The sequence below is a fragment of the Camelina sativa genome, chromosome 3 (genome assembly GCF_030686135.1).
Source record: "Camelina sativa cultivar CO46 ecotype springtype chromosome 3, ASM3068613v1".
Lineage (NCBI taxonomy): Eukaryota > Viridiplantae > Streptophyta > Magnoliopsida > Brassicales > Brassicaceae > Camelina > Camelina sativa.
In genome coordinates this window covers 27,216,498-27,230,927 of record NC_141882.1, presented here as the reverse complement: position 1 = coordinate 27,230,927, position 14,430 = coordinate 27,216,498, and the positions used below count along the sequence as shown (strand labels likewise).

The window sequence follows — 14,430 nt, the reverse complement described above, 5'->3', positions numbered from 1 at the left end:
GTTATGCAACAAATATATTAATTTATTATATACTCTCTCGAGAATACAAAAAGTGTTGTTGGGGAGACGCAAACAATAATTATGTTTATTGTTAAGAACCACGCGCGTAATAAATGAGATTTTAGCGATTTTTTATTTAAAACGAATTCAAAATTTGAATTTGAAATTTGAAATTTTGTTTTTTTTAATAAAAGTATTTCTCAAACAATTGACTGATATGGCTGAGTTATCGACATAAACGGCTGACGTATGAAATATGTGTAAATTAGAATTATTATAACTCAAAAATAAAATATAGAATGAAAAAATGAATATTACAATCATTATAATCATTATAAGCAATAAAAAGTAATAATTATAGAAAAAGATTGATTTTAACACAGTCTAATCAAAATGTGTAAAACATTCAAAACATGACATTTAGGGGTTAGGGTTAGGGTTTGAGGTGTAGGGTTCATATTTCCAACATTATGGGTTTTAATATAACAGTTTGGTTTTGGTTATATTGTATTTGGTTTAAGGTGGTAATTTAGATACACTAATATGATAACCATTTGAAAATTTAAAAATTTTTGAAATTACTTTTCGGTTATTTCCGGTTATGGGTCGGTTAGATGAATATATAACCATAAATAACCCAAATGTTATCCAAATTAGATAGATTAACTTAATATAACCGATAGCAAGCCGAATATAACCGTAATTAACCGAAAATAATGGAAAAAATAGTTTTCGGTTCGGTTCGGTTTGATCGGTTACTTAGTAATTCTAATTTGAGGGTTGGCTGAGTTATGGTAAAGTTATGGCTGAGTTATGCAACAGATATATTAATTTATTATATACCCTCTCGAGAATACAAAAAGTGTTGTTGGGGAGACGCAAACAATAATTATGTTTATTGTTAAGAACCACACGCGTAATAAATGAGATTTTAGCGATTTTTAATTTAAAAAGAATTCAAAATTTGAATTTTTAAAATTTTTTATTTTAATAAAAGTATTTCTCAAACAATTGACTGATATGGCTGAGTTATCGACATAAACGGCTGACTTATGAAATATGTGTAAATTAGAATTATTATAACTCAAAAATAAAATATAGAATGAAAAAATGAATATTACAATCATTATAAGCAATAAAAAGTAATAATTATAGAAAAAGAATGATTTTTACATAGTCTAATCAAAATGTGTAAAACATTCAAAACATGACATTTAGGGGTTAGGGTTAGGGTTTGAGGTGTAGGGTTCATATTTCCAACATTATGGGTTTTAATATAACAGTTTGGTTTTGGTTATATTGTGTTTGGTTTAAGGTGGTAATTTAGATACACTAATATGATAACCATTTGAAAATTTAAAAATTTTTGAAATTACTTTTCGGTTATTTCCGGTTATGGGTCGGTTAGATGAATATATAACCATAAATAACCCAAATGTTATCCAAATTAGATAGATTAACTTAATATAACCGATAGCAAGCCGAATATAACCGTAATTAACCGAAAATAATGAAAAAAAATAGTTTCCGGTTCAGTTCGGTTTGGTCGGTTATTTAGTAATTCTAATTTGAGGGTTGGCTGAGTTATGGTAAAGTTATGGCTGAGTTATGCAACATATATATTAATTTATTATATACTCCCTCGAGAATACAAAAAGTGTTGTTGGGGAGACCAAACAATAATTATGTTTATTGTTAAGAACCACACGCGTAATAAATGAGATTTTAGCGATTTTTAATTTAAAAAGAATTCAAAATTTGAATTTGAATTTTTAAATTTTTTTATTTTAATAAAAGTATTTCTCAAACAATTGACTGATATGGCTGAGTTATCGACATAAACGGCTGACTTATGAAATATGTGTAAATTAGAATTATTATAACTCAAAAATAAAATATAGAATGAAAAAATGAATATTACAATCATTATAAGCAATAAAAAGTAATAATTATAGAAAAAGAATGATTTTTACACAGTCTAATCAAAATGTGTAAAACATTCAAAACATGACATTTAGGGGTTAGGGTTAGGGTTTGAGGTGTAGGGTTCATATTTCCAACATTATGGGTTTTAATATAACAGTTTGGTTTTGGTTATATTGTGTTTGGTTTAAGGTGGTAATTTGGATACACTAATATGATAACCATTTGAAAATTTAAAAATTTTTGAAATTGCTTTTCGGTTATTTCCGGTTATGGGTCAGTTAGATGAATATATAACCATAGATAACCCAAATGTTATCCAAATTAGGTAGATTAACTTAATATAACCAATAGCAAGCCGAATATAACCGTAATTAACCGAAAAATAATGGAAAAAATAGTTTCTGGTTCGGTTCGGTTTGGTCGGTTATTTAGTCATTCTAATTTGAGGGTTGGCTGAGTTATAGTAAAGTTATGGCTGAGTTATCGTTTAGGGTCTTCTCAATAATATGAAAACATATTCTTCTTTCTTTCCTGGGTCTTTTGTTCTGTCAGATTCCTAATAAGTATTAAAACGTCTCTCGATGTCACAAAAAGTGTTGTTAGGGAAGCGCGAAAAATCACTAATTATGTGCCTGCTCAAATCCACACGCATAATAAATTCATAAAGTGAGCTTTTTATCACAAGATATTATTGCAAATAATTAAATAATTATTATTCGAATTTAGAATTTTATTTTTCTAAAAATATTTCTCCAACAATTGAATATTAAAATTATTATAACTCAAAATTTAAATTTAGAATGGAAATATGTCTATTATTAGGTTAACTGATGGTTTCCCGCCAAAATATCGCTTTACAACTTAGTTATAATCATTACGGAAAAACGAAAGGTCATGTGACGGCTGAGTTAGAGTGAGTTATGGCTGAGTTATCACAAGTAACAATCTGAAAGCTGAGTTAGAGTGAGTTATGGTTGAGTTATCACAAGTAACAATGTGAAAGTAAATGGATTATATATATGACTTTACGGCTGAGTTATAATATTTACGGAAAAACGAAAGATCATGTGATGGTTGAGTTATAATGAGTTATGGCTGAGTTATCACAAGAAACAATTTGAAAGTAAATGAATGATATATATGACTTGACGGCTGAGTTATAATATTTACAGGAAAACAAAATGTCTCGTCGATTCATTTTACGGCTGAGTTATTGTGTTTTATGGCTGAGTTATCACGAGAAACAATATGAAAGTAAATGGCTGATATATATGACTTTATGGCTGAGTTATAATATTTACGGGAAGACGAAAGGTCTCGTCGACTCCACTAGTTTCTGTAGACTCTTTCGCCGAAAACTCTACACAGAGACGTAGCTGATCGGTTTTCCATAGCCCCAAAAAATATTGCAATTGTCGATCATTGGAGACAAAATCTGGTGGAGTATCATGCGCTATTAGTTTCAGTGCCTTGTTCGATAACATGTAGCTCAGCTTTAGCTCATGGCTAAATGCGTCCAATCCGTAGTCTTCAAGAACAAGCTTCACAAGTTTGTCGTGTGTTGTGCCTCCATCTATCTGCACAAATATACAACCTCTATCGTCGATGTTAAATACATATCTCTGTGTCTTTACCCAATTACTGGAAACAACTAGAACCGGAACTGGATCCATGAAAGAAAAATGAAGAACAAGGTGAAGAAGAAGTAGAAGAACAAGGTGAAGAACAATGTGAAGAAGAACTAGAAAGAACAAGGTGAAGAACAATGTGAAGAAGAAGTAGAAAGAACTACGTGAAGAAGAAAAGTGAAGAAGAAGTATAAGAACAAGAGTCGAACGACGTTTCGTATTTCTGGAGAAAAAAAAAAGATGACATGGAATGCTGACATGGATGTTGCGTCTGACGTGGCAAGTGAGCCATCAAACAATTAATAACTCAGCCTATATAAAACTCAGCCACAATATGAAAAATATTACAGTAATTAAAAAAACATTACAGTAATTAAAAAGCAAAAAAATTGCTGCCAAATTCAGCCGTATCGTTTAATAAGTCAGCCGTAACTGAATAACATTCTAGTAATTAATTTTTTGTTAATAAGTCAACCGTCAAATGGTTGAGTTGTATGATAAGTCAGCCTATCACGACTGAGCTGTACGATAAGTCAGCCTATTACGGTTGAGTTGTACGATAACTCAACCGTAACAGTTGCTCATAAGTCAGCCGTGTCGTAATGATAACTCAGCCAAAATTTTGACAACTCAACCATTGGGTGAAAATTCAGCCGTAAGGACGGTTGAGTTATAGCATAACTCAACCAGATTTTAATAAGTCAGCCGTAAGGACGATTGAGTTATAGCGTAACCCAACCAGATTTTAATAAGTCAACCGTAAGGACGGTTGAGTTATAGCATAACTCAACCAGATTTTAATAAGTCAACCGTAACGCTTGGTTAAGTTATGCTATAACTCAACCGTCCGCTCTTACTCAAATGTTTTTTTCCATAACTCATCCGCAACATTTATCTGTAACGCGTTACGGCTGAGTTATGATTACATGTCAGCGATTTCTGACGTAGGGTCTGACGTGGCAATGGCATTTTTGTAATAACGTTTTTTCCGGTAACATAAAACAACGGCACGCTGGGTATTTTGAAAATATCTGAAATATTCTAGTAATAAAATCTTATTTTTTGGATTCTGGTAATATTACCTAATTTGGATAACACTGAGTAAATCACCCAATTATGAAACATATGAATGCAACACAATTGGTGTAAAGGTTTACGAAAAGTATTTTTTGACGGAGATTGCAAATGCATTTCAGAGATTTTCAATGGCAAAACACTTAACTTCGAGTGCTACAACTGGACAACGGAAATCAACTATTGAAAAACAAGATTTGAAGAAGTTGAGTTCATTTGGACACCAAGGGAAAACAATCGACCAGCGGATTTATTAGCAAAACAAGCTTTACCAGATAATATTTCGTATAATGTTTATTCCTGTATTCCCTCTTTTCTTATGCAACCTCTAAGATGTAATAACAACTAAGTTTCAGTAATAAAGAAGCCGTTAAAAAATAAAAATTATGAAACATATCTTCTCACTTTATTTACATATTTTCAAATAAATATATAAATTTCTTTGCATTTATAGATTTGAAGACATTATAGATTTTGCATTTATATCCTGCAAAAGGAGTGATAATATACATTTATTCGCATTGTCTAGTATTAATTTTGCATTGCTCTTAATTTTGCATTGTCTATTACTATTAATTTTGCATTTGCATCATATATACATTTATTTATTACATATGATTTCTTGGACTTTATAGAATATAAATATAAATTTTTGGTCAGAATTTATATGGTGATATTCGTATGGTGTAGGCACAAACATGTACAAATAATTTAAGAATGTGATTTGAGGAAAACTTTTGACCATTTCACAAGGAGACGATGGATATTAGCATCCATGCGAGTGCCAACTCCACCCCACACTAACATGTCAGCCATGTCTCCCATCGCTGACCCGCTCACTTCTTTCACCTCTTCGAACCCAATTCTTCTGTAAAACCTAACCAGCTGATACAATGAAATATTCGGCTCGGTTCAGTATTTAGGTATAAGTTAAACCGAATGGAAATCCAAATCAATTCGGGTTTAGTTCCATCAAACAACCAACCGGGTATGTTGACACTAGGGAATATACAACCAGAACCGAGTTTAATGTAAAACCCCTTAACCCACAGAAACCAAATTGACAATGGAACCGAATTGAAAGGTTCCATCTTAGATTTGGTTCGGTATAACCAAACCAAATTCTCAATTTCAATTTTGATTGAACGAGTAGAGAGAGAGAGACCTTGGAATGGTAGAGATCGGAGTCGTAGATAGCGAGAAGCTGAGCAGTGCTGCAACCACAGTCGTAACCATGGCGAATAGCTACAGCTCCGACATATAAACCAACTCCAAGAACAGACTTATCCATAGCCAACGTCTCTTTCGTCAGTCTTATCGTGTCCAAATGCAGAACCAAGCCGCGTCCGAACCATGGACGCACCACTCCCTCTGCTCTTCCCACCTCACCGCCTGTGTCTGCGTTCTTCCCCGTCACTCTGAAAAACGGTCCTAAAGTCTGGATCTTTAAGTCTAGCTTTCGAGCTCTTGATGACGTCAGGATCTCTGACATCGACGGTATGGATTTGGGATCCCCTAGGGAATTGTACGGTGAGAGATTAAGTTTCGGTGGGCTCAGAGCCATCTTCATTTCTTCTGTGTTTCGTTGCTCCTGAATGAGGTTCAGATGATAAATACCAATGATGGGGATAATATAGGTAACAAAGACGACACGTGGCGTTCACTCAGAGAGTCGAACATTTCTAAAAGGGAACACTTTTACTAACAAGGAAAGCTCAACTATGAACAACATGAACAAGGCTTACGAGTTTTGATTGCTCTTTGTGAAGAATGTGTGTATTGGGATGTATTTGCTACTGTCCTTTTGATCTGGTTTCTGCTTCTTTGGCTTGGAATTTACCTTTTCCTTTCCGAGAATCCTGATAAGGGTTTGGTTATGAAAGGTTCAGTGGGGGATTAAGCAAGAGACTTGTGAGGACAAAAAACTAATGGAGTCGGCTTCAAAATGTTACTGTGAACTGACCTTCGTTTTGAAGGTGTTGTGGAAGAACTAGAGCCAGATTCTTCGTTTTGAAGTCTCTGAGCGAGATGAAAATCAGAGTGTTCTTGTCGTTCCTCAACAAAAGATGGTGGTAACTCTATACCACACAAGATGCATTTGTAGCCATCAACCCAATATAACGGCTCCGTTTGGGGAAATAATGAAACTGCTTCGGTGTTTTGTGCATTAGGATTAGCATTCATTGAGTGACTCCGACTCGTATCTGGTTTGCACTCCTTGTGTTTTATGAGAAGAGCATCTCCTTCCAATACCTGCCTCCTTTCTTCTTTTTCCATACATTCTTGATTTGCAATTACCTCTTCGGAATCTATATGGGATCGTTCTTCATACTCGACAACATCCTTCAGATGGGCATAGCTTGTCTCATGGGAACCAAAGGATAAACTCCCACCCTCGTTGTTACTAGCATCTATGTCAAATGACTCATTATCATCCAGATCTTGCCTTGAGGAATCCTTTTGAACGATGAACTTTGTAATAGTTCCTTGTGAAGGATCAGAATTGCGGATTTCGTCAAGGAACTGAGACATGCGCAACCCTGCATATACGCAGACCGAATTCTAGAATTTAGTATATAGGCTAGTACATTTAATATTATGTTTCTAGAACAACCCACACAATAGAGCCACACCTATCAACCTTACGGAAACAGGAAGTTCCGCCTTCAACAGCTTTGTAGCATGATTTAGTATATCATCGCTTGAACATGTGTACCTCTGCAGGGTAACAGCTCTGCTCCTGATCTGAGGATAGCAAATTGACACGCTTTCAGCACAAAGATAGATTTCAAATAGGAGAAATAATATAAATTTTAGACGACTACCTCAAAGGAGGCAGTTTTTAGTTTGAGTGTCAATGTCCTTGCTGTTAGACCCTCCTTTTTCATGTCCTGAGATAGCATTTCTGCAATTTCAGCTGCCCAGTACAAAAGAGATCACAATTCAATAGAAATTATGTCAAAGCAAATCTTTTACGCCAAATATAGATTCGGTAAACGCAAACAGGTTAACGTAAGATTGCTCACTAGTCACTACCCCAGAAACATACTTTTGATTTCAAGTAGTCTTGTTAAGCAATCCTTTATTCTGTTAAATTTCTCTAGATTACTCATAATTGGTTTGCCTTTGATTACTGAGTTATGTAGGTCTTATGAGAGGAAAAAAGAAACAGGAATACGCTATCTACTCACCCAGCTTTGAGTATACCAATCTTTCATCTCCTGTCGCAGAAAATGTCCTCTCACTGCTAATACTTTTACGAGACCTAACCCGAGGGGTGTCTGTTCCTCCAAGCCCCAGTCCAACCGACAAAAAAAAGTCTACAAAATTTTGCCGAGCAAATCAACAAAGAATGATAAGTTAACATGACTTAATAAGTAATGCCTACAAACAAACATATTGTTCGCTGGAAAGGAACAGTAAAAAAAAGGAAGCAGGAGATGCTACAACCTGCTGAAGACTGAGAGAACAGAGCATAGAGAAGAGATCCCTTCTGCACCATCTCCTCACATGTTTTAATACCCAAAGCATCCTTCAGAATATGTTCAGTAACCTTACCAATTCCACCGATCTGTTGACCAATTTCCAACTGAATTAATCAGACTAATAGATATAGAAACACAGTATCTTTTCCAAGCAAAAAATTTCAACTACTCTAACCGAATTTAGTTTTCAAAAACCTAGACTAATTATATTAGAACCTCATAAAGAACCAACCCCCCCCCCCCCCCCCCCAGTCGTCACAAACAATGCGAGTTTTTTTTTATCCTGTACCAAACAGAAACTAAGTTCTGGATGGCATCTCTACTACAACCAATACTCAAAGTTTCTATTGGATATAATCTCGCCAGCGTAAAGGACTTCTATGTAGCAAACTAAAGGATCTGGGAAATAAGTGGAGTGAAGTTTATCTTTATAGACTTGAAGAGAAAAAAAGCTTCCAACGATTTGACAGCTAAGCCAACAATACGGGAACAAATACCTTTCTCACAGGAAGGGAAGATATGAATGTCATGACAGTTGATCGGTCATTTTGTAGAACAAACTGTCCATTAGGCTTGTTAATGTCTGAGCAAACCTGAGATATAGTAGCGCTAGATTAAGAAGACAATTTTTGTAAATAGTAATTTAGACCACACTGAAGATGTAACATGGAAAATAAGAAAAAAAGATAAATTTTGGAAGAAGTATAGGAGGTTATGCACATATGAAGAGAACCTTGGCTAGCAAGCGGTTTGCCGCTACTCCAGCACTGCATGTCAGTCCAGTCTCGGAATAAACAGAAGATCTAAGCTCCTCTGCAATCTGAACAAATGAAGAAATAAAGTATGCAGCGTAAGCCAAACATTCTCTCAAAGAAAGATACACCATCACACTAGAATGCATCTCATGAGCTCACACTTACTTCTGCACCTGAAAGACCTCTTTCTCGACAAACATCAGTTATGTCAAGGTAGGCTTCATCCAAGCTTCCAGCAATGAAGTTAGGATCATAGTTCCCAAAAACTAAATGAAAAACATATATGCAAGTAAGAGCAGAGAAAGAAGAACAGCAAGAATAAAGCTACAAATGTCAAAAGAGGAACAACTAACCCTTTCTTGTTAAGTCACTGTAGTGAGTATACTTAGTGAAATCAACAGGAACAAATATCAAATCTGGACACAATTTACGAGCAATGAAGCCAGGCATTGCTGCACGGACACCAAACTTCCTAGCCTAAGAGAAATAGTAGAAATTTTACTATGAGTACAAAATCGTACGCATAAGTTGTAGCAAACTACTTATCATCCACCAGTTGAAAACAACAGAAAAATACCTCATAATTAGCGGTGGAGATCATGGACAAGCCTCCAACAGCCATAGGCTTTCCCTTGAGCGAAGGATCACTCAAAGTTTCAACAGCAGCATAAAAAGCATCCATATCAACATGCAGCCAAATCCTGGATAAGTCACGCGTAGCTTCTAGCTCTAAGATCCTTCTATCAACCACCTTCAAATAGTAAAAACCTTACATATAGTTTACGGCTCACAAAACATGAAAGATCACAGAAACCAGTAATTCACTATCATAGCCAACTATTCCTCAAAAAAAAGATGGGTTTTGCATACCTTTTGATAATTAGATAAATCAGAAGAAGAGAGCTTTGCACATCGATCACGCATGTGGTCAATCTTTTGTTTCATAAGAGCATCTTTACGTTCCTCATTCTGAAAATATTTAGACCCTTTACTCATTTCATAGACAATCCTCTGTACTTTCTCCTTATCAACTCCCTCCATTCCTACCACATTGAGGAGTTTTAGAAACTTCATTCAAAACATCAACCAATTTAACTAAAGATGCAAAATATTAAAGCAATTGAATCTTCTCATCTGAACCCCCACCCCCCCCCCCCCCCCCCCAAAAAAAAAAAAAAAAAACAGAAGAAAAATGTTCTAAGGACAAGTGAATAAAAGTTATATTATATAACCCTAAGACCCACGAATTGATCAATTCTCCAGATTTTTAGGAGTGATTCTACTCAGGACGACAGATTAGTGAAAGAAGAAGAAGAACCCTATAGGGAGGGGGAAACAAACCGGCTTTGGCGTTGGTGAAGACGGTGTTGTAGGATTCCCATGGACGCGACGAATTGTTGGTGGATGATGATGATTCGCCATTATCCATCTTCCTCCTCCCTAATAAGTCTTCTTCCTTCTCTACGAAGCTTGAAACAGTCTGGTCGCTGAATATTCTTATTCAGAAGGTGTATCGGAATAATCCCGCCCAATTCATATCCGAACCGACCCGAACCGGTACTTTATTAATTTGAATAACCGAAATATTGATTTTATTACGATTGAACGCCTCAATTTTCAGCTTTCTAATAATATCTTTAAATTTTAGTTTGTCTAAAATATTCCAAAAGGATCCCTACTAGCATATAATCAATGTTTTCACGTCCGGCCCAGATCGGCCAGTCCGACCGGTTAATCCGTAATCTGGAAACTTTACCGGTTCGAGTATAGTGTTAATAACTGGTAATAATAAATCCGGTAAAACCCAAAAAAAACCCGCTATTAACCTACGATCCAGTGAACCGGTTGATCCGGCTGGTTAGCGGTTCAAAAAATCTACTTTATTTTTGAAAAAAATATAAGGATTCACAATTTTAATTATTTTAAAAACTTTTTATTCTTTTATAACTTAGACGGCAACACACATGACTCACGACACACATTTTTTTTTCAACTTCTTTGTCATCTCTCATGCTTTGCGTAAGAACAGTTGATTGTTTTTGGAGATGTTTTATTAGTGTTTTTTAATTTTTTATTTGAATTTAAAAGTTTTAATCATTTATTATTATTATTAAACTTCATACTTTGTTAAACATGATATTCTTTTTCCAATATTTTAAATTTTTTTTATATTTTATATAAATGCATTAAACATATTTTACTCAGTTGACCCGTGGTTGAATCCGGTTGACCCGATGACCCGGTGACCCGGGAGCTAGTCCGGTTCACAATCCGGTTCGGGTTTCAAAACATTGCATATAATTTTATAGTTTCTCCTCTTAAAAAAAGTGTCAATCTCGATTTTTTGGTTCAAATTTTTCGGTTTTTCATAATTCTTTTTTTGTTTTTATAAATCCAACTAAATACCTTTAAATATGTTTAAACTTTAGCTTAAAAATTATAAATTAAATTATCTTCTAAACAATTTGCATGTAATTTCTATTAGAATGATCGCATATTATACCAACAAAATCAAAAGTATTTAAGTAGGCATGGGCAAAATACCCGAACCCAAAAATCCGACATGAACCCGATTAGAAAAATCCGACCCGAACCCGTATCCGAAATTTTGAAATACCTGAATGGGTCTAGGATTTATTGAGATCGGGTATTATCCGATATCCGAATGGGTATCCGAATTAACCCGAATATGTATAAATATAGTGCAAAAATAGTCATTAGTAAGATTTGAACCCATGACCTAAGCATTTTAAGGGTGCTTTCTAATCATTTTGCCACTTTAATATCTTTGATTATTTCTAAAACCTCTAGTATTTATATATTAATATGTACAACTTTCAGCAACCCACTAATTTCTGATTATTGAATGAAATTGAGTTTGGTTTACTTAATTTCGGATTGAATTCGGGTACCCGAACCCTATCCGAACCTGATGGGTGTTTACCCGAACCCAATCCGAATACTAAAAATACCCGAATGGATCTAGAACCCCTTTACCGAAATACCCGAAAATCCGAAATACCCGACCCGAACCCCAAACGGGTACCCGAATGCCCAGGCCTATATGTAAGTGTTGTGAAAGTAGAGAAACTAGAGGTTGTATTCTCTTCTTATTCTTATTCATAACTTGATCGAATGTTACATATATATAGTCAAGGCAAAGCCTTAGTACAAAACCGACTAGGAAAAGTAAATAGGTAATGGGCCTTCGGCTATGGGCCGTATACACCAAGACACATAACATGCCGGTTATGGAAGTCCACTCCAAGTGTTTTACAACACTCCCCCTTAGATGACATAACCGTGCCAATACTAAGGGATCAGCACAATACGCTTGAAGGTGCTGCCTCATTAAAACCTTACCAGGAAAACCCATTGGGACAAAACCATGGTGAAGGTAAAAGAATACAGCACGCATTGTTCCCCATGTTCCAAGCATCATTAAAAATCTCTAAGCCTCCGCATTCCAATCTGGTGTGCGAGCTTCTTGAACGTTGATGTCGGTAATGACTTTGTGAAGAGATCGGTTGAATTGTCGCAGGATTGAACTTGTACCACTTGAACTTCTCCGGCCTTCTGTAGTTCATGTGTGAAGAAGAACTTGGGTAAAATGTGCTTCGTCCGATCTCCCATAATGTATCCTTCCTTAAGTTGTGCGATGCAGGCTGTATTGTCTTCATAGATCACGGTTGGTTCCTTGTCATCGACCATACTGCAGTCCGTCCTGATATGTTGAGTCATCAACCTCAACCATACGCATTCTCGGCTGGCTTCATGCATTGCTAGGATCTGCACATGGTTAGATGATGTGGCCGCAATAGTTTGCTTCATAGAACGCCAAGAAATTGTTGTACCACCTTGTGTAAATACATAGCCGGTTTGAGACTTAGCATTATGTGGATCGGAAAGATAACCTGCATCAGCAAAACCAACTAAACCTTCTTTGTTATGGTTAGTATAAAATAAACCCAAATATGTCGTCCCTTGTAGGTAACGTAGTACATGTTTAATACCGTCCCAGTGCCTTTGGGTCAGACAAGAACAAAATCTTGTTAGGAGGTTCACAGCAAAACATATGTCCGGTCTAGTGTGGCTAGCTAAGAACAACGCTCCTATAGCACTGAGGTATGGCACTTCCAGACCGAGAACTTCCTCATCGGCCTTCTTCGGCCCAAATGGATCTTTATCCAAATCAAGGCTCCTCACAACCATCGGGCTAGTCAATGGGTGAGCTTGGTATATATTAAATCTCTTGAGTACCTTTTCAGTATATGCCATTTGATGCACAAGAATTCCATCATTTATGTACTCAAGCTGCAATCCCAAACAGAATCTTGTCTTGCCTAGGTCTTTTATCTCGAATTCTTTCTTTAGATATTCGACCGTTTGGGCGATTTCCCCAGAGGTTCATAGGATATTCAAATCATCCACATATAATGCTATTATTACGAACCCTTTGTTTGCAAACTTCTTTATAAATATACATGGACTGATTGGATCATTCTTATAGCCCTCTTTGGCTAGGTACTCACTTAGTCTATTGTACCACATTCGCCCACTTTGTTTCAATCCATAAAGGGATTTGTTTAGCCTTATGCAGTATTGTTCTCGAGAACAGCTCTTATCTTTGAGCTCAATACCCTCTGGTAATCTCATATAAATCTCATTATCCAGTGGACCATATAAGTATGCGGTTACAACATCCATTAACCGCAAATCCAGTTTTTCTCTTATAGCCAGACTTATTTGATATCTAAATGTCGTTGCATCCATCACAGGGGAGTATGTCTCCTCATAATCAATTCCTGGTCTTTGAGAGAATCCTTGTGCTACAAGTCGTACCTTATATCTCACGATTTCATTATTCTCATTTCTCTTTCTTACAAAGACCCATTTATGTCCTACTGGCTTTATATCGAATGTTGTCCTTAAGATCAGACCAAACACATTCCTCTTCTTTAAAGAGTTGAACTCCACGTCAATGGCTTCTTTCTATTTTAACCATTCTTTACTTTGAGTGCACTCTAAAATGGACGTGGGTTCATGGTCCTCATTTATCTCAAGTGCTACCTTATATGCAAATAATTCATCAATGTCGACATCCTTACGGTTCCATTGTATTCCAGACATGATATAATTGATTGAGATCTCATTATTATCAATACCTTTAGGACCTTGAGGTTCAGCGTCCCAAACCTCATTCAGTGCCATAGGATTTGTCGCGGCCATGTCTGTTATTTCCTTAACCTCGGTTTGATTTGCACATTTCTTAGATATCTGAGGGTTCTTATCTTTGGAACCTAATGGTCTACCTCGTTTCAAACGGGTCTTAGTTACTATTGGTGCATTACATTTCTTAGATTTCCGAGGGTTCTTATCTTCTGAACATCAATACATATTGGTGCATTACAAGCTGGTATGTACGATTTAGTTACTCTCTTTGGGTCAGCAAAGGAATCTGGCAATTGTATAGCTAGCTTTTGCAAATGTATAATCTTTTGGACCTCTGCATCACAGGCTATAGTCCGAGGATCTTGCCAATTCAAGGATGTTTGATTCTAT

The 14,430-nt window shown here is 35.8% G+C and overlaps 1 protein-coding gene across 1 annotated transcript; it reads right to left on the bottom strand.

Moving 5' to 3' along the window:
* Positions 1–5,180: 5,180 nt before the first annotated feature.
* Positions 5,181–10,528, bottom strand: LOC104777922 (DNA polymerase kappa). The gene is made up of 15 exons (XM_087506883.1): positions 10,210–10,528; positions 9,739–9,911; positions 9,446–9,619; positions 9,222–9,345; positions 9,034–9,134; positions 8,847–8,933; positions 8,611–8,706; positions 8,079–8,199; positions 7,820–7,948; positions 7,454–7,545; positions 7,262–7,373; positions 6,592–7,168; positions 6,374–6,487; positions 5,794–6,219; positions 5,181–5,513 (listed from the first exon to the last, which is right to left on the bottom strand). Exons 1-14 carry the CDS (start codon positions 10,295–10,297, stop codon positions 6,195–6,197), a joined length of 2,013 nt encoding a protein of 670 aa, XP_087363009.1. The 5' UTR covers positions 10,298–10,528; the 3' UTR covers positions 5,181–5,513; positions 5,794–6,194.
* Between the last annotated feature and the right edge of the window lie 3,902 nt (positions 10,529–14,430).